Raw genomic sequence first — 21468 nt, 5'->3', positions numbered from 1 at the left:
GCCTGGTCTAAATCATAAATTAATCTGTCACTAGGAGTGTTAGGACAGGTTGTAATTCACTAAATCTTTAAATGTGGTTCAGGTACTGTAACAGTATCAAATGCTCAATACAAAGACAAGGGGCCTGATTTATTAAAGCTTTTCAAGGCTGGAGAAGATACACTTTCATCAGTGAAGCTGAGAGATCAAGCAAACCTGGAATGGATTTCTTAAAAGTCATCAGCTATTTGTTAGCAAATGTTTTCAATCCTGGACCAGATCCATTCCAGGTTTGCTGGATCACCCAGCCTCACTGATGAAAGTGTATCCTCTCCAGCCTTGGAGAGCTTTATTAAATTGGGCACAGAGACTCAAAGTGAAGATGACAGCCTCCCCAATTGCCACTGCTGATTACCCAGGACATGTTGCTTGTATTTGGAGCAGGACCCATGTTGCATTACATGGAAAACAATTGAACTGCAACTGAGAACAAATAAAACAAATTGAGGGAAAAATCTAGCCAGCACACATTGGTTCCTTTAAAAGCAGATGTGCTGGTAAGTTACCTGGTGTTTAATTGCATCATACAGAAGTTTCCGCCCAGATGGCTTATCGAAATCCCCAACAATCCAAAAAGTGACAGGTCTGACAAAAGAGTCATCTGCAAATACCGCAGTAAGAAGATATCATGAACAATAAAGTCTTTACACCAATAAAGATAAAATGCATTAATAAACTCCCTCAGTGATATGTTAGAGCTTTGACTCTTACTATTTATTTATTATTCTCTGGAGGTAATATGTTAGTGGTTTAACTCATATTATAAGAACTAAAATGTATATGTATACAGCACTGAAAAGACCAACCTTACAACAATGTCTATACAAACCATTGTAAAAACAAAACACAAAGTCTAAAGAAAGTAAATTACAGACAAGTCATCCTAAATACAAGCCATTAATATGTAAGGCTGCATTTACACCTTTAGCTCTTCAGGCACATGCTTTAGCTTTCACACTGAAACAAATAGAAATTATAATCTTGCATTGTACTTTGTATCATGTGCACATGCAAAAAAACTAACAAAACATATCTGCATGACAAGTGCCTGAACCTGATTTTTTTTTACAAAATAAATAATAACCTGCTTCAGTAAATTACATTAAAAATCATTAAGTTAAGAGTTTATATACACTTTAGGCATATGACAAAAATATGCAATTCCGACGTCACATGCTATTCCCACCATTTCTGGTTTAATTTGTTTAGGATTGGTCTGAGTCACAAGTAGAAATGTTAGTTTTAAGATATTGAGGAGGAATTGTCCATGAATAGCTTTGCATATGTGGCCATCACGAATAAACATGCAGAAACACATGCAGCATATCTAAGTGAAGGGTGGTTACCATAAATTTCCTTGGAGGACATCCCTGGACCAGACAGAAAGTGAAACATAAGAAAAGAGAAAAACATGATCATTGCAACAGAAAAAAAGAAAATATCTTTAACATGCACAGGTATGAATGAAAGAAGCACAGACAACATGCAAGAGCAGAAAAACACTGAATTGTCACTATTCTATAATGTACAGGTACAAGACAAGCACGGGTGCCGTACAGAGCACACCACACAAGATAAAAACTACCCTGAAAATGTATCTGGTGTTTTCTCATGTACAGTAAGAAAATGTTAATCTAACATTTCATATCAAAATACCAGCCCAAGTACATTACACTATGAGATATCTTGGTTAAAACATGATTTGCAAGGCATATTTGGAAGTGAACAAACTGATAAAGTGGGCCTGTATTGAATTATATTGTAGTGTATGAGAAACCATATTGTCCTGTTACTAGCACGTTGTAGTTTTTGAAAGACATATCTCCACCAAGCCATGACAATGCCAACAGACTCCACAGATTTTTCTATGCATATATTATTTTACTGTTAGCTAGTATTTAGATAAAGATAGGGTGACCACTTTATAGACAGATGGCATGAAAAGGAATATGATTAGGTTACTTGTGTCTGCCCATGTCAGCTAATGTGTACACTATGTACTAATATAAGCATGGATTCATTTGATTCTGACTGCAGAACCAAACCTGGAAGTACCTTGGACCTGTGGAACAGTGGTCCCCAACCTTTCTGACAGCAGGGCCAGGTAACATAGGATAGAATTTTGCTGCGGCACGGTATATGTACAGCTTACACTACTCTGCTATTCTCAGCAGCTCGGCCTCATGTCAGCACACTAGCTGGGAATAGCAGAGTAGTGTAAGAGAGCTGGTGTGCTGTCAGATGGCAGAGCTGCTGGGAATGGCAGAGAAGTGTAAGCCTTACATACATTGCTCTGCCATTCTCAGCAGCTCCTGTGTAAGCAGTGTGAGGAGAGACACCCGCACTCCTTCTGGTTGCGGTCCTGCTGTCACGCGGTCACTAGCTTTAGAGCAGTGTAAGGAGGGCCGCCGGTGCTACCGTTGCCTGCGCGTCTGCCTCCTGTCATTTGTGGCCCCCAACTTGCTAGCCACAGACCGGCACTGGTTTGCGGCCCGGGGGTTGGGGACCACTGTTGTAGAGGATACAGGTTTTTTTAAATGTGACCGAGGTGAAAAGAAGCATGCAAAGAGCTTAAAATGGTAATAGGGTAATAAATGACACAATAAGAAGTATAGTTGTGTTTTTTAAAGTGGCACTACTGGTAAAATGAATAGCATACATTTATAAATAGACCATTCGTTTATTCCTAACATTTTGTGGTCTGTACAGATTTAATTTATAGACCAATATAACCTTTTTAATAAATATGACATTTCAAAGAGCAGAAAATTACCCAAGCACATTGTTTTTACACTTTGTCCTCTTATACTTAACAGATTTACAAGCAATTAAAGTTTTCTTGTAACTATGGAGGAACTATGTTATGCCCTGTATATGCAAGAATGCAATGGATAGAGTATTGCTAAGGATGAGGGAGGCCAAATATAACTCTAGGGCACCAAGAACAATCTGAACACTCCACACCAGGGTGGGTTTTTAACTTAGGACAAATATGTGCATTTTGAAGGAAGCATAATGTACATACTCTGTATCATGTACTCACTAAGCAGTAAAACAAAAATAAGTATAACCACCCTACAAAATAAAAAACAGTTTGCAGCCTGTATCCCACATCTATCCTTACAAAATCTACTACTAAATCTGCTCAAACGTCATGCAGCATGTAAAAAAGGGATAATGCTATGTAACATGTTTATGTTTACCCTCCTTACAATACAAATGGTTTCATGAACACACTCCAACACACATCAGACAACTTTGGTCTTAAAATCCCAACATAATTGGGGTCCTTACCTTTTTTAGTGAGGTAGGTCATACTATTGGCTATAGCCGCACTCTTATCACTGAAATCCAGCACACTGAATCTGGCATAATCGTCCACAAAGAAATTATCTACCACAGGAAAAAAAAGAAACAAAGTTACAAGTATAGTGTGCACAGGTAATCAGTGTGCATCTTAACTTGAAGGCTAGCAGTACAAAATCCTTGCTCTTTTAAGTAAAAGAAGTACAAGACACAAAGGTTTCCAGTCACACTGGAGAATTCTTGTGTCTGCTCTGCATTCAGTTATTTTTCTCAAAATCTTATCCCATTACTAAAAGTGAACCCCTGCTTGGTGTAGAGATAAAGGTATGCATGCTGTGGCAATATTGTTTCTTTCTCTACAGAACACCAACAGTATAAAACCATTTACGCAGAGCAAATCAAGTGACAAATTCTCTAAGTGGTAGCATGTTCTCATATACAAAAAAATAGGATTTTTGTAATCACCATAAATTTCTTTTTTAGAGTCCATTGAGGGACACAGGAAGAAGTCTCTCACCTTTTTTTTTTAAACTGTTCCCCACAGAAGGACTAGACATTGGCAAACAAAAAACTTTTTTTTTTTGTTCCAGCCCAGGATGACCCCTCATATTATCAGCATGCCTTACTTTTAAAATAATAAACAAAAGGAAGCAATTAATGGAGGGACCGATGTTCTTTAATGCATTTAAAGAAAAAGAATGAGAACAAATATCCTTTTTTTCTCCTCCAGGGAACAAAAGAACGTGCAAAAGAACGTGTTCACGTTTGGGAAGTCCAAAAGCAATCTAATTCAGAGTTGGGCAACACAGCACAGTGGGCCTGATTTATTGAAGCTCTCCAAGGCTGGAGAGGATACACTTTCATCAGTGAAGCTGGGTGATTTAGCAAACTGAGAATAGATTTGGTCCACAACTCAAAACATTTGCTAGCAAATAGTTAAGGAAAGAAGGTGAGGGCCCAAAAAATAACTTACTTAAGCTTTATAGAGTTTTAAGTAATGCCTAGCTAGTTTATAATAAGTCTCATACGTATTATGGTTGCCAAGCCTTATATGTGAATACTATTTAGGAAATAAGAAAAAGAAGAAGAATAGCTCTTTGGAGCAACTTCAGTGGTTCAAGAAAAGAAGAATAGCTCTTTGGAGCAACTTCAGTGGTTCAAGAAAATTGGATTGGATTGCTTAAGCTATACAGAGTTTTAAGTAATGCCTAGCTAGTTTAGAATATAATGCCAGCACAATATCCTTCAAGGTTTGGTGTGTTATATATGCAAGTACATTAACCAGTCAGATCAGTATACAATACTATAATATACTTTCATTCTCTTTGAGATCCAGAATCTGTAACCACTGTCCTGTGGTTTAAGAAAGGCAAAATATTACAACAATATATAAAAAAATGATTTACTTATAGCAGTCAGGTCCAAGTATTGACGTTCCACCTCTAGGATCCGAAGATTAATTCGAGGAACCACATTAGGCTGATTCATAAGGTAATCCACAACATCATGATCATTTGTCAGTTCTCCCTGTGAAAAAAATAAAAAAACAATAATAGAACATGCATTAAAAAGTAGTCATACCAACAAATGTGTAACAGAAAATATTGATGGCCTGACATTTTTACTATGCTGTCATGCCAAGAGAAATATCCTAAAATAATTATACTAAAGTAATGGGTACAAGATAAATCTTGTATATGACAGGAAGTAATTAGATGTCTTACCAGATAAACCGCTTTCTGGAAGAAGGTTGTTGTCTCAAGAATTTTTTGCATTGTAGCAGTCTCCATTTCATCAGGGTCCAACTGGTCTTTTGAAAATGGTACACCATTAAACAGAACCACAGGCAACGGAGAAAGACCTGTCTGCAGGAAGTATTCCTTCCCCTCCTAAAATTTAACAACATATGGTAGTCAAGCATGCTTTAAATTATGGCAGCCTATAAATACAATAAAGAAGGCAAACAGCAAAACTTAAAACCCAAAGCACACAGACATGGTCAAAATGTTCTATTTGTAGACCAGGAAGAGAAGTATTCTGAGGAAATTTGATGATGGAATAACTGTGTCAATGTAGTGGTCGCAGCATGTCAGAAATTACTGACTTATTGAAATTTCTACATGCCACTATATGTAAAATTTACAGAAATAGGTATGAATAACAAAAAGCATCTAGTAAGCAACACATTTGTGGGCATGAACATCATGTCAATGAAAGAGGTCAGAAGTAAATGGTCGGGCTTGTAAAGTTGAGTACAAACAGTGACACTTCAGTAATAATGCAGTCACATGACATAGGGTACCCTCACCTTTCTATACTGGTCATAAGTAGAATCGCGGCCCAGGATACTGCTCAGCTCCACATAGCGATACTTTTGTTCCAGGACACTGGTGACATGTTTTACGGTCAGCTTTTCACCTGCCCGTAGCTTGTTATAGATCTGCAAAAAAAAGGAAAAGGTGTTAAAAGACAGACAAAATCTGCTGCTGCCATAAGCCTACATAGGTTACAATATACATCTATCTGTACAGGGAAGAACTACGTTACCTGTATGATTATAATAATGGACACGTATATACCTAAAAATATACCAAAATTCCTACAATTGTCCATTTACAATACCTTTGTATCGGTCTTGTGTTCTCCTGCCTTTCCAATCTACCTTCAACACATAAAATATTCAAAAAGAAACTACATATAATTAAGCCTCCACTTGAATTGATACAGCTGGCAAGACAGCAGCAAAAACGTAAATACTTTATTAGCTAGCTTTTTTTAATGATCCCATAGGATGTGAACTGTGAAGAATAGCAATATCATCTAATATTTCATTTTTATGCTGCTCTCAGAAAAGCTTGTGCAGCATTTGTGCCTGTTATAAGAGCCTTTATTATTGGCAGAAATCATTAGATACTTAGAAATATGTGCACAGTGCTCCTCTTTTAAAAGTGCATTAAGCAGAGTACAAGAATAAAGCTAAAATGTTAGCTATGACTTGACATTAATGTGACTGTATTTCTGCTTGAGAAAAAAAGAGAAGCTGATTAATGTTCCCTTTATGCTTCCAGCAACCTACCGATATAACGATCTGAAAAGCATGATAATTATCTTCTTCATCAGCCACATAGTTGAAAGTCCTCAGCAGAGCAACACCTGCGTCCTCAAAGCCATCAACCTCATCAGCATCATTCACAACGAACACCAAACCGATCCTGAAAGACAGAGTCCTCTAGTGGTCAAAATGCAAACTAAAAACAAACGCAAGACAAACTAAGGCTAAAAAAACTGCATTTAACATCTTATTCACACATTTGCAAAATGTATTGAACTCACAGATTAATATTTGATAGTAGGAAGATAATCTATACAAATAGTTATAGAACATTGAAATAAAGTTAGGTTGGAACAAGCCATCAACTCCTTAAACTTTTTTATTTAAAAAAAATGTAGTTGAAAATTGAACTTCTTGTTATGATGACCCGTTACTGCTGCTTTTTTTAACTTGTGCAGGTCTTGTACCCACCCCTGTAGTTTTATGCAGACAGCCTGTAGTTCCTGAAGCACCTCCCATGGCTGTGCTTTCTGAACAGGTTATGTGTAGTGATTTTCTCTGCTACTTAACAATGTAATTATCTGTGATTCTAAAGCCATTTGGGACACACAAAGTGGAGTTTTGTTTTTTTTGTGGCAATGGAGTAATATACTTAAATGCATGTACTTTTGCTCAGAGTTCAGCTGCAACCCATCATTACAAAACTTGTTTCCATGCATAGTTAGCTATTACTTGTGGAATGTGGAAAAAGCATGTTGCTTGGAAGCTAGACATTCTGGTCCAATCTCATCTCCAATCACCACAAACTGCTGAAACAACTAATGCTGGCCATGAGAGAAAGGTGTTGGAACATACAAGGCATTGCAGTTTGCTGTGTATGGAGCTGTGTATCCGCAGATCAATCAGCGTACCCACTCTGACCCCTGTACGCTTCCGAAAGTGGCTGTAATGGGACCATGAGCATAAGAAATGGACCTTGTATCAATAGAAAGATGTGTCCAAATCTACCGGAAAAAATGTTTTCATGTGGATGGCTAGGTAAATATGCATCATTCACCTACTGAAGAGATAGCACCAAGGCCAATGCAGAGTGATGCTGAGTCACTTTTAGAGTTTTGGAGTTGATTTGGAGGCAAAAGAGGGATCCACATAATATTATTTAATATTTTGGCTAAGTGTTTCTTTGTGAATGAAACCATTTGTAGGGGGTTGCTCTATTACCTCACAGGTATGTGGTTACTTAGAAGCATCTCTGCCATGTTGATCAGTTCAGAGGTATTCTCTTGTGCTGGGTCAATAAAGAGAACCTAAAAGGAAAAATGAAAGAACATAAATTAGCCATTTTGCGACGCACAGTACAATTATACTCAAAGGTAGACATAAACAGTAAGACTGAGGACCAAATTTCAAATAATCTGCTTGAAATTAAAACAGACCCAATGTCAAATGATCATCCTTATCCAATGAACTAAAGAAAAATTGAATGTTATAATACACTACTCTGTCCATTCACATTGGTCAGTCAAGTGTCAGATGCATAAACAGCTAAGGGCAAGGCATCCACTTACTGGTCATCCCCCTAAGTCACCTCCAAATGTCTAAGTGTTGATTCATTCCAATGTGAGATTTCCCAGCACTTTTGACATATTTAAGTGAGAGGAAAGTAGAGATATGGAAAAGGTTTCCATATCCTAAGGAAGTGGGAAAACAGACATACCAACATTTTGGGTACACAAGGCACCAGACATACTGATGTTGTTAATGTGAGCTGCCTTTAGAAAAGAGACTCTTTATGTCCCTGAAACGTTGATGCATTCATTAGCTGAAAAATAAAACCCACTTTAATAGGATTATTGTTTGCTGACAATTTTCCACACAGAAATAAATGTAATCACCATGGGGCATGCATCAGAATGTTTCAATATAGAGTTCAATGTGAGGAAATGAATATTATATTGTCAGGAATTAAAACTTAACTGAGGGAGATGACCCATTCAATGTTACTGCAGCTTACAAGGGCGGCCACAGAGGATAAAACACTGCTGAAAATATTCACACAAAGAAGTGGGCTGTGTCTGTCAGAGTGGATTGTGTCTAGGAGTTTATAGACAAGTAAGATCTGGAAAGCAGAAAATTAAACGCACTTTATAAACAAACCTACACATATTTATAAAGATGTGGAGGTGATTTTCAGCAAACATTTACTGGTGGTGAATCAACTACTCATTTAAAACACATGCACAAGGGAGATGGAATATTTACCGGCAGTAAATGTGTGTTGAATGTCAGATTAACTGCTTTTCAGAAAAAAAGAGAGCAGAATGAACAGCTGCGCTGTTTGACAAATGTGTTCCTTTCCAAAGATATTTGCCTGCCCGAAAAAAATTAGGTATTGCATAAATTCTAAGCCATGATTTCTTTAGATGTTACTGAAGTGGGTACAGAACATCAAACACAATAAACCAATATGTAAAAGGTGGTGTGTGTGCATGCATTTGATTATATATTGTGTGATTAACACTTATATTTGTTCATTTCACTTTATAAAATAGCCTCTTTATCCACTATAATTTTGACGTAATTTTGACGTCACGATAAGAAAAAAAAAATCTGAATTTTAGGAAAGCTTGCAGAAATTTTTTTTTTTCCTAAATCCAATACCTATTTAAAATCTTATCCACTTACAAAGTTATGGAAGTTTTTACGGATCTGTCGGATGACTCCAGGAAAGGTAGGTCGCAGGAGCTCTTGAACGTTTGACGGCCACGAGTTGTATCTGCTGTCAGTCTCTAAATTGTTCACCCACTACAACACAAGCAAACATTGGCACAAATGCAAAACAAAATGGTATGTTCTTAAAGTCAAAATAGTTAAAGTGGAACTAGACACAAAATACAAAATGACAGAAAGAGGTGAAGGTTTTTGGCAGAAATGACATGGTTACTTTTGACAGAAAAACATTTTCCTTGCTTCTGGTGTATTTTTGTTTTTTTGGTTTTTTTTTGCCTACACAGCATGGTGCATTCACCATGTAGTGCAAAGCCTGGCTTTATTACTGACACCAATGAGAAAAGATCTACATCCAAGTGAAAATATAATTCCTGCATCCAATGACTGAAAAGGATTGTGGTAGACTTAGAAGAGACAGCAGCATAGATGGATAGATGTAGCTTTGAGGATGCAGTGCTGACAGGATCCTATATAACTATTGAAAGGTGCTTAGAAAATGGTAGCTGTGTGCTGTAATCAGCAAGAATGTTGTACATACGCCTCAAATACAACAATAAGCTCACACACACCAACAAGTTAAGTTCTGTTTTAATAAACTTTACAATCACTGGGGCTAACACAATGAAAAATGTTTTGCCTAAAACAGAAAAATTATTTTCAAGGATTAAAAGTAACTTCATGAAACACATAAAACCATTCACTGAAAGTTAAATACCAAAAAAGACAGAACATCCACTCAATTCAACTAAATTTAAACCTTGGAAGGTTTGGAGTGAAACTTCAGCCTTAGGTAACAAAATGTTGCCCCACATGCGATCCCTTTTCTGCCTCTGTGTGTTATGTTTCTAAAGGGGCAAAACTGGAAAATCTGCTCTGCATTCTCACAGAGCTCAGCAACTGGTGTTTCCAGAAGAACAGATTACATAGAAAAGTGTAACTTTCTGCAGTGGGATGGTACATTTCACTACAACAGTCAGACTCAACTAGGATTTTCAAAAACCTCTGGTGCTCGTGCAGAAGAGCTAAGGCTGACTGACCTTCCAGCAGAAATTGCCTGCATATCTCCGGGACTAACAACATTGAGTCTGATTTTTGACAATGATCACACAATTAGCCATGTAATCAGTCAAAACCAACATAACATCGACCCTACTACTCAACCATCACTGATATTTCCACATGAAGTAAACCTGTAATACAACATTATGATCAGTAATCAGATAAAGGTATGAAAAGTAATGGAAGTTACCAATATTGCCGGGTTTCGGATATCCACAGCATAATCTGCATTAGATGGCTGGATATTGAGTTTAAGAACATTATGCAATGCGGAACCTTCTATACCCAATCTGTGGAGTCCCTCCATCACCCGAGCCTCATTACGCAGGACATCAAACAAACTGTGTGAAATAAATAGCGTCAAGACATCATCATTCAGATAAGCGGACAATAAAAGTAAAAATCATAAAATTAAATTGAAGATGTGCATTTCACATGTAAATTTGGAAAGATCACAGGATCTGAAAACTTCCACTGTACGAATCAGCTTAAGCTAGTATATCCACTACCACAGTATTTTGTTTTTCATGTACAGAATAGTACATAATTGGTCAGAATGCTATCACTTATAAATTATTGGCTTCATCCATAATAATGATAGTTATTTAAAAACAGAGGTTTACAGCATTTGCAACTTGCACAGTGTTTGTGTGTTTTGGGAATAAAATCACCCCACAAAGATCAAAACGATGAAAAGGTCAAACTGGGAATGGATTGTAGGTCCACCCCATCCACCCTGTTATCTGGACACGCTCTGGACCCCCATTTACGTTTAGGAATCAAGTGTACAGTCCAGCAGATGGAGCCAGATGAAAATTCATGTGCTACTTGAACTGGGAATGATATTAACCATAGCCATCTACACTTTGCAGGGCACTAAATGTAACACAATATAGACATCCTAAGGAGGTTTTTCAGTTCAAATAACAACAGCACATCATGTGCTCATTTAGAAATTCTACCGAACCATTTTGTAGGCTCAAAGGCTAGCCACTAGCACACCCAGGGTTTTGTCCCACACCCAGTGTAGCAGCTCTTAATGGTGAAAGTCTAAAGCCCCAGACTGTCACTGTAAGGGATCTTTTTATGACCATTTCCAGTGACAGATGATGGAACGAATGCTGTACACACGACTGTTCTGTTCTATGGAGAATGGAGGCGGGAGTACAAAATGGAAGCACCCCTATGTGCTTTTCCTTATAGGAATGCACAGTGGTTGTTCCCAATACGTTATTCACCAATCTGCCATGGCGCACTAGGAAAGAGCACATGGGCATGCTTTCCAATTCCTGTCTGAAACTGAAAACATCATTAATTGAATGCAATTTCTTTACTGTATTCAGCTCCATGCTGACCATACCTAAACATATCTTGACTGTCCAGATCAATAACCAGCCCATTAATAAACAAGGCAGAGTCTCCAGGATGTAGGCCTAGGTTATTCTTGAAATACTACAAAACAAACAAAAACAATGAGGTTTCAGTGAGAACAATATCTTATATAGAATATACTACCATTATTGATATATAGACTTCAACCACACTATTACAAAAAGAATAATCATTTCTTCCTACGGTATTATTTCTGACATTGTTTTTAATTTACACAAAACATGGGCCAAAGCTGACATATACAATATGAAGAGCATACCACTGGCCACAGAAACAGTTAGTGCTCATACCTCTAGACTGAAGTATTTTTTTTTACTTTTAATAGGATTTGTGGTGGTGCTAAATCAAGGTGAGAATTTGGAAAACAAGTAGTGTAAAAATGTAAATAATCATTCCTGTCACTAGTGATAGCTAAAAGAGAAAGTACATTATAGAATGTATTTAAAACAATTATTTATTCATTATAGTTTAATTGTCTTCCTAACCACAAACTTAAAAATAGTTTATGAAATTGATGGTTATATGCACGGTGCAGAAACCTAGAACAGCCAGATTTCACTTTTTATCTGTATAGAATAATTAAAACATCACTGCTGATTTGATTGCTGCACTTTGCAAATTACCTTTTAAAGCAAACTAGGCATAACTTACCAATAAAATCAGCATTGCTATCATATGTCTGCCCATTGCCTGTAAACACTTCCTTCATAAGGAAACTACAGCAGTGGATTTTTAAAACAAAAGGGATTCTTGTTACTTACTTTTTGATTCTCTTCTACTTCTTTCCTCAAAGCAGAGTCAACAGCTGTCTTTGTCAAAGCTCTAGTAAAGAAAATGGACATAAATGTTACTCATTTTTAAAGTTTTATGGCCCTTAGAGGTATTTGTGGAAAATTTGGTATAGCGTAACACTACTTTGAATGAATGTGACAACCCTAGATAATTCAATTACAGCTTAGCCAAAGAATACCCAGAGAGAGACAAAGCACACTTGCTTGTCCTAACAAAAATAAATAAATCAGACCTAAAACCTTTTTAATGTTTTTAAACAGACATGTATAAAAAGATCAGCTTACTGGACCCTACAATTCATGCAAGTGTATAAAATAAAGGTTGGGGGTGTGGAGGAATGCCAATGATGCAATTTGTATAACAGTTGATGTATAAAAGAGTTGTTACTTATGTTCATATGGCAGTCACATTAACTCATTTTATAAGCATGGTGACCCATTTATCTCACTGTAAAGGCTCTACAACACAAGGTAGGCAGACAGCCGCAGCTTTGCCTAGTATGTGGCACAATAAATTTTGACTTCCAAACACTAAAAACCGCAACACTTGATTTAGTATTAGATTGTTACAAGTGGACGCCATTAGGTGGTTTAGAGTTTAGCATCAATACTAAATTGCTGCAATTAGATGGCCCCATATCCCATTTTATTTACTTGTAAAGATCACTACAAAAGTCAAAACCTAACTGCTTGCCATAAGCGCTTTCCTTTTTTTCAAGAATTTATATGCAGTTACTGTGGACCAAATAGACAAATTTAAATGAGTAATAAAACAATGTTACCTAGCCTTAGTTGGAAAATTCTGGCTCAAATCTTTCATGATCTTCAAGGCGTCAGAGGAGGGAGCAGCCAGGATACGAGCCGCAGTCTGGAAACTCAGATCTTAATGAAAACAAGAAGAGTCCAAATATAGTAAAAAAAATGTATATCTTTATACAAAGAAAACATAATAAAGCTAAACTATTCTACTATAAATTTGAAACACCAAATAAAAATCTAAATGATAAACTCCAGTCAAACAGTTGCAAAAGGATTTGTATTTCTCTCCAGCAAGTGTTGGGATATACAGGCAGGATAGAGACCTGACATTTAACTATTGTCATTCTGCAATACTGCTATTTCATCACCCTGCCCTAGGCATGAAACTTAACAGTAAAAGTTTTTTTTGTCTTTCTGAATACTTCTTGCTGGCACCTAGGTGCTGGAGCCATTGGTGGACATAATAATCCCAATTCACTCTTCCTCTCTAATTGATTAGATTTAAAAAGCTTGTACGGTGCTAAAAACCCTCCATAGGAGGGTTCCCTGCCTATATCTTTCCCTGCCTATATCTGGAGCTTCCTAGAGAGGGTTCTTTGCACTATAAATATACTGAGGTCTGTCTTTCTGCTTTTTAGGATTTAGGTTAATGTGGCTGGTCCTGGTTCACAACCCTTGACACAGGAGAATCTTCATTTAGATTACCATCAACTATTTGAAATATAATTCCCAGCTATTTTTGGAAATATTAGGTGAAAGAATCATAGAGGCTGCTATTGATGCTCGTTTAATACTGATGGCAGCATGGCAATATGCAGATCAGGAGTGACTTACTATCAGCAATAATGTCCAGGTTTGTGACTTTAGGTACTGAAGTTAGAGACAGCTAAAAAACCTTTCTAGAAGGTGCACAGAAATGGCAGCATCTGTATTTTACTGGGTATGGAGTACCATACATGTAGGTGAACAACATTGTAAGCATCATATAGGATAGAACCAGTATCCAGTGGATTAAACGGGGGCTATATGGTAAATGAGTCTGATAAGAATGGGCATATATGGAGATTTATGGGTTTACACAATCATGTGGATCTTGTGTTTAGCAGAGGTTAAGCCAGTGGATACATATATAGATTTAGATATTTTAACATAGTGTTTCTTGACCTTTCTACCATGGGGAACCCAGAAAAAAATAGTACATCTAAAACTCATAGTACAATAGTATAGTGGTCAGTAGAGAGAATGCCTCTTACATTGCTGGCCACTGGGAAGAAGTTCACCCTTACAAAGAGAATTGGTGTCAAAGGTAACTAGCCAACATGTGGGGGATCCCTAGGGTTCCATGAAACATTGGTTGAGAAATACTGGTCTAACATTATCGACCTAATAGTTGCAGTGCTCATTGCCATACCTTGTAACTCCCAGACCTTCAGAGGTGCCATTTCATTGGTGCTTTCCACTAAATGTTTCCTTAGCTCTTTTAGCTGCTCTTGAAGCTCTGGGTACAGCTGTCTGTGAAACAAAAGCTCATTATCAACTTCGTTATGAAAGGCCACTGGACTCCAGACAGACAATCCTAATTATGTTCTAAGGCTTTATGATCAAATATAAAAGACAGTCACACAAAAAAAAAAAACTAAATTACAAAGCGGCTTACATAAAAGAACTACTGGTCCAAGTTACATCATGTAAAAAAACATACACAGAAACAGATGTGACATTATCTGAGAAATCATTTTCATATAACACATTTGTTTCGTTTTTGTTAACCAAGTACATCTGAATAGAATCTGGCAGCATAGTGCATCGATAGACTATTGTACAGTAAGCTGTATGTAGCAGAAAATAAACTTCCTGACCTTACTACATACAATTGTGAGGAAAACATCCTCTTCAAGGTGTCATATTTGTCAGTCAATGAAAGCTGGACTCAAAGCCCAATACAAAGATAAAATACAGTGTCCTCCCCAGAATTTTTATTAAGCTGGTTGTGAAGAAGCTGTAAGCAGGTGGTGGCCCCTGTATTGTGACCCAGCTTTTCAGTAACCACCCAAAAACAGCCTGGTGTTGAAGTTGACACCAAGACAAATTCAGGTATGTCCAAAGCTTGTATTTATTAACACATGTAATGTACTCATAAATCCACATGTTTTTAACTCTTTTTTATCTGCCTGGAGAACAGCTTTAAAGGAAGTGTCATAAAATACATGGGTTGTACCTAGAGATCTGTCAAAACAAATATGATATTGACCCAGCTCTCCTGCCAACCTATATAAATCAATAGTTTGAGTCATTGACCCTGAAAAAGTTGGCAGATAGGAAACTCTGGTATTGGACATTGACTCCTGTAAAGTCTGTACTCTTGGCTCTCTTACCTGAGCTTTCCAAACAGAAATCCTTGCACTTCATCCACAGTATCATCACTCACTACCGTGGCATTCAGTCCATTCCCTAAAAATACATTTAAAAGGAACAAAAATGTATATGTATAAATGTATATTTATTATGAATACAAAGCACTGTTTTACAAAACAAATTATAAAGTGTAGGTAATCCTTAAGAATGAACTTCTCCTATGTAGTCTCTTTTGGTCTGTTAAATGTAATGTTGTAAGTGTTTTGGCTACATTTATTTGAAAAGGTAAAAAAAAAAAATCTGATGACATTACCAGAAATCCTATGAGATGATAGCTTCTGAAACTCTCTGCTTATACTGACTGTTATCAGTTCTCAGCTGTCAATGAGGATATCTGAACCATATCCCTCTATGTTAAGGAATGGTAAGGGGAAGGACTCTGATGTTCTATCCTATTCCAGTGAGTGATATTACCATAGGACTAGAAGCGTATTACTGCTATAACCAGCAGCCACTACCTCCAAGGACTAGTGAGATGTCAATAGGCAACAATGCACATGCATCTGGGTGTAACCCAGTGTACTGATGGCTAATCATTTATATACTATGGTGTACGGCATTGTCAAAAAGGATGTGTGTCAGGTTATGGTGACATGGCATTTCAATCCACAACAAACTGATAAAACCATCAATAAAAACTTTAAAAAAAAGTATGTGAGCTGCAATAATACAGAGAGAAGTTTGAAGAATACACAATGGTATATAGGATAGTAAGGAGTTTCTCTCAGGAAGTATATTAATGGGAACGCACTGTAATCAGACTTCTTTGTTACCTTTCACTTGTGTGTCATCCTTAGCTTTATACTCTGTGCTTTTAATGGCAAGGTCCACACCGTATCCAGAGAGGAAAACTTTCTCTGAACCAGGATTCTGTGCAGACAAAAAATGCATTATACACTACATCAAATAAGGACCCTGTAAATTTAGTAAGATATTCTTACCTTGGAGCCATCTGTTAAACATACAATACAGTCTGTAAAATGCAAGACATTGGTACAAGCTGACATTGACTCCATCAAGCTTTCTTTATTGGTCAGTAATTTAGATAGGTTCCTAATCAGTGAAAGGCAAACATGACCATGTAGAAGGTCTTGCAATTTGCATGTTAGAGTTCTAATCCTCAAGGTGGCACCCAAAGGGAGAAGTCTACATTGCAGTTCTACAGCCAGATCAGATTATTTATACCAGTGACTTCTTAGTAAGTGTAAACTTCCTAGGCCATTAGGCTGCATACCACAGATTCAACAGTCTGAAATAGCAGACTAGAGCAAATGACTGGGACACAATACAATCTGACAGTTCAATCTCCTTTAGATTTCTTAAAACTATTGAATATGGATGCCCATGTAGACTACCCAATCAATGTATGTCTAGTAGTGAAGGACCTACCACATAGTTGTTGGTAAATGTAAATAAAATTGTACAGTCAGACTGTAGTACGTAATGTGACTTTAGGATTAGATATATTATTTAAAAAGTTAACAGTAAAATCATAGTAACAATGAAGAACATTGAAAACCTACCACAACATAATGTCTTAGCACATATGCAATGCTCCCTGCTCGAGACTTCTCTGAAAGATGCTGATGAAACTTGGAAAAGCCTTCAGAGCCAATCTCAGCATATAGTATTACTACAGGGCTCTCCGGTGAGCTACCAGGGTACTGGTGATCTCCCCTAAACAGGAAAGGTTTTGGCCTGGACAAAAAGTAATAGATTATTACAATGGATTCACAATGATGCACATCCATACGTAAAGTTTTTTGGATATGTTGCTTGTCTTTATACCTTATATTTTACCTATATATATATCTCTTTGGTTTAATAATATTATCTTGTATATATATATATATATATATATATATATATAGCCTTGTCACACAATATTTTACAGAGTCCATAGTCATGTGTCTTTTACTATATATGAATGAGAAAAAAAATCACAATAACAGTATTGATACCTTTCCAGAGCATTACTGAGAAATGATGACAGCTCATTAAGGTCACAAGTTTTCTTTCCATGGACCACAATGAAAGCTTTACAACCTGAGGGTGGTGACTCATCAACTGCAATCTGCAATCAAATAATATCAGTAAAAAACAGTTCTATATGGTAAATATGGGTGTAATAAGAGAATGTACTAAGCTGTGTTTTCAGAATTTAAACTGAACTTATCCTTGCTATCTTTATCTGTGATCTAATTCCTTTTTTCCATCCCATCTAACAGTACCCATACATTTTTGTGCTTTTGTAAGCACTTAATTGTTTTCTGTCTTTTATCACATCTCTCCAGCAATCCCTAGATAGAAGCTGTTAACATCTGGTAATTGAAACACTTTGCAGTTCTGCACATCTGTGTGTACCCATATGCAGTACGTCTGCTCAGACACAACAACATCATCCATCGTTTCTGATTTTCAAACATTTTTTTTCTATTGAACATAAAGTATCATAGCACAGATAATGGATATGGCTTACCTGACACCTGATCTTATTTATTTGTCTTTAGGAAACCAGAAAACAGTGATGGAACTGCCCTGTTTTTCCATGTCAGTTGGTACACTGGATTGTTCTTTGTTGCCAACTAAGCCTAATCAAACTTAATCAGTTCCATGATTCTACCCCTTAGACATACAGGCTTCTGGTGGGCACAATTAAGAATGTACTCTAGCTGTCTCACCTAACAACTAAAGTTCCGCTTTTAAGGTCGTATGCTCGGGCAGGTCAATACTGCAGAAATGGCCAGGCAATGTCCCTTCTGTAATAATGCGATTTGCTTGACAGAACGCTCCGGGTTTCTGGCAAAAAGCAGCATTAACTTTATGTGCTAGGGAAACCTGGCATTCCTGGCTTCCCTTGTGTGTTCCAGGATGACATATGGGTGTGTTTTCCTTGCACAGCCAATGAACATGGCTAAGGATTATGCGGAAGTGGAAGAATAAAAGGAAGATGGCGGCACCTGGGCTGGACGGCAGACAGGTGAGTTGCCCAGGTTTAGTTTTGCTGTAAATCCATGCTTGACTAATGGAGTCTGGCCAGTTTTATCTAGCATGGGTATTACTATAGTTGTTCATGACTCCACTAAAATGCCTAAAATATAACACTGATGCTCATTAACATGATTAGTTAGCCACAAAGTATAATCTATTCTTTCTTATTTAATCAAGACTAAAGCCTGCAAGTGCCACAGCAGTTGCAAATCCATTCCCACCATGAAACCCCACTTAATATTGCAATTCTAAGCATGTATGTTGGCATCAGGGGGTCTTCTTCCACTACCCCAGCAGAAAGCAGTAGTTTTTACTACATACAGCAATAGGCACATAATGACTCGCCAATACCACTCACCACTGGAGTACTTTAAGCAAGGAATGCAGGAAAACAGCCAACTGGGTATGTCATTGACTGACATTGGCTATAAAACCCAGAAAAGGACCAGCAGCCAGCAGGTTAAATGTAAAGATAATTGCTAGAGTGTAGAAATGCTGAGCTGTCCTTTTGGACCTTTTCTTTCCCCCCAATACAGGACGGCAGTAAACTTTTTTAGATAATAAAGACTAAATCTGTGCAGACTATTACTGCAACAGATATATATTATTAGGAACACACCAGCTGGATGCAAAAAGAAACACCTGAAAGCACTTATCAATGTTATCCAAGCTTAGGAAATTGTTTTTTTGTTGTTAGTGACTGGCTGGTAAATCTAAGATGTTACAAACCTGTTGGAATGATTGCACAGTTGCTGAGTATGAGCGAAGAGACAAAGCAAACTTCAGTAGATTCTGCTGGACTGGGGAAAGGTGGCGGCTGGCACGAGTCAGTAACAGGTTATAGTTAGCAAAGTCAGAACCTGTAGGTGGACAGAAATAGATAAAAAATGAGTAATCATTAAAAAAAAATTGTTATTACTACATAACCAAAATATTTATGGGGTCCCCATGCTTCCAAAAAGAATACACAAGTTTATTTTTTAAATCAGAAACTTTGTGTGGCCACATCATCCTCTCAACATTTAAAAATATTTAAAATGTATGAAAAACATTAACAAAATGTATGTTTAATGTGGCTGGTGTAAATAAATCTCCTGTGGAGCATAATGAAAACTGGGAGAAGGTAGGGCAGTACAAGGAGCCAAGTAGGTATGCTGCTGTGCCTATGTTATAACCAGAGAACATTCCAAAAGAATCAACAGATGGTGGGAGAAAGATGATAAAGCTTTATTGCTGATTAGCAGTAGAGTAAAGTAAGGTCACTAAAATCAACAATCATTTTTACATTAATTGCAAATTTCGGTAGTTATTTAGTTATTAGTAGCCTATTAACTTACACAAATAAGCAGGCAAAAAGAGCTGGGTAAAACATCACCCCATACAAGAATGTAAGGAATATATCCCAGCCAATGTAATACTAATGGAATGTATTGGGAAGATTCAGGACCCAAAATGCTATTATAAATCTGTCTAATTGGATTTTGTGCTATACAAATCTAAAGTTAGGAAAACAGGCTTCCTTCTGCGCTATAGCAAAATCATTATTGAGAAACTGCTGATGTGTTAAACAGATGGATGAATAAATATTGTTTCTTGCAGTGTTTGATGCTATGATCTTTGTCTGCACTGCAGTGAGACCTTAAAACAAAATTGTTCCTAATAGTAAATAAAAAAAAGACAGCAAATGTCTATACCAGGTCTGGATGAATTCCAAGAGTCAATGCTGACAAACGTTTTATTAGGCTCAAAAAGGGAAACATATAGTTAATAAAAAACCCATGTGAACAGCAAAATGGCTAAAAAGTACTAACTTTAGTAGAGTGGAAAATGTAACATGCCTTTTTAGAGAGTGAAATGCTAAAGCCTATTGTGTGGTAATACCCCACCTCTTAGATTGTAAGCTCTTCGGGGCAGGGTCCTCTCCTACTATAGCCTAAACTATAGTCATGTTCAGCTGAACTCCAAGCAAGAAGATTTACAAGAATTTGTATTTCTTTCCATTCAAACCTTAGCATCACATAGCACTAAAAGTCAGCACTGCCAAACATAAGACCTGTTTTTTTCTTTGCTGCAGTTAGGCAACACAGCAGACAGAAATGTAGGACATCCCAGAGCGCTGCCTCTCCATCATTGGGCCTGATTTATTAAAGCTCCCCAAGACTGGATAAGATACACTTTTATCAGTGGACCTGGGTAATCCAGCAAACCTGTGATGGATCTGGTCCAGGATTTAAAACATTTGCTAACAAATAGCACAGTGTTCTCCCCAGCCTCTTTTAACCGGGTGCACCACCCGGCACATTTCAGTAACCACCCGGCTGTTTTTGGGTGATTACTGAACAGTTAGGTCACCATACTGGGGCTGCCACCCACCTAAAATTTCTTCCCACCCAGCTTAAAAAAATTTCTGGGTTGAGCACTGTAGCAAATGACTTTTAAGAAATCCTTTAAAGGTTTGCTGGATCACCCTGGTTCACCAGGAGAGCTGTAATAAATCAGGACCATTGTGTGTGTGTGTTTGTGTCATAAAAGTATTTTCTCCATGTACCATATTTTTAAATTATGGATGCCTATAGGGTAGTCACCACATTCAGACTTTGCTGTTTGATTTTCAGTGAGATGGTTATGCTTTACTGCATCTGGTTACAGACCTCCTACTTTAATAGAACACCAAGATATGGAATAAGCCGTGTCACATCAGAAAATTACTTTAGGGTAATCACTGAAATAACTAAAAATATATTCTAATTTTCATTTACAGGGAAACTGACAGAAATATGGAAGCTGCCATAGTTGAAATGTTTCTAAAATCAGATGTCCTTGTTTTTCTGAATTTTAACCCCCCCTAGCGGTATTCCCGAGTGTGACTCGGGGTGGAAAAAATTGCAAAAAGCGGTAATCCCGAGTCCCACTCGGGGTACCTTTGAGGGTCCC

At 37.2% G+C, this 21468-nt stretch overlaps 1 protein-coding gene across 2 annotated transcripts in view; it reads right to left on the bottom strand.

The window, feature by feature from the left end:
* Window positions 1-21468, bottom strand: part of UGGT1 (UDP-glucose glycoprotein glucosyltransferase 1) — a 57987-nt gene that overhangs the window by 26461 nt on the left and 10058 nt on the right. Inside the window, exons 4-22 of one of the 2 annotated variants that reach the window (XM_072407601.1) lie at window positions 19264-19394; window positions 17505-17617; window positions 17067-17241; window positions 16317-16413; window positions 15504-15579; window positions 14540-14640; window positions 13152-13251; window positions 12340-12400; window positions 11547-11638; window positions 10377-10527; window positions 9083-9202; window positions 7619-7704; window positions 6422-6557; window positions 5654-5785; window positions 5070-5234; window positions 4752-4872; window positions 3334-3432; window positions 1386-1409; window positions 546-640 (exon numbers count right to left, since the gene is read on the bottom strand). In XM_072407601.1, the coding sequence (XP_072263702.1) occupies window positions 546-640; window positions 1386-1409; window positions 3334-3432; window positions 4752-4872; window positions 5070-5234; window positions 5654-5785; window positions 6422-6557; window positions 7619-7704; window positions 9083-9202; window positions 10377-10527; window positions 11547-11638; window positions 12340-12400; window positions 13152-13251; window positions 14540-14640; window positions 15504-15579; window positions 16317-16413; window positions 17067-17241; window positions 17505-17617; window positions 19264-19394 (2075 nt within the window). The remainder of the gene's footprint in view (window positions 1-545; window positions 641-1385; window positions 1410-3333; window positions 3433-4751; window positions 4873-5069; window positions 5235-5653; window positions 5786-6421; window positions 6558-7618; window positions 7705-9082; window positions 9203-10376; window positions 10528-11546; window positions 11639-12339; window positions 12401-13151; window positions 13252-14539; window positions 14641-15503; window positions 15580-16316; window positions 16414-17066; window positions 17242-17504; window positions 17618-19263; window positions 19395-21468) is intronic. The other variant, XM_072407602.1, reaches the window with a different exon arrangement.

The sequence above is a fragment of the Pyxicephalus adspersus genome, chromosome 4, assembly GCF_032062135.1.
Source record: "Pyxicephalus adspersus chromosome 4, UCB_Pads_2.0, whole genome shotgun sequence".
In the NCBI taxonomy this organism is placed as follows: domain Eukaryota; kingdom Metazoa; phylum Chordata; class Amphibia; order Anura; family Pyxicephalidae; genus Pyxicephalus; species Pyxicephalus adspersus.
The sequence above is the reverse complement of the archived record's forward strand: the minus strand, read 5'-3'. Positions and strand labels throughout refer to the sequence as shown.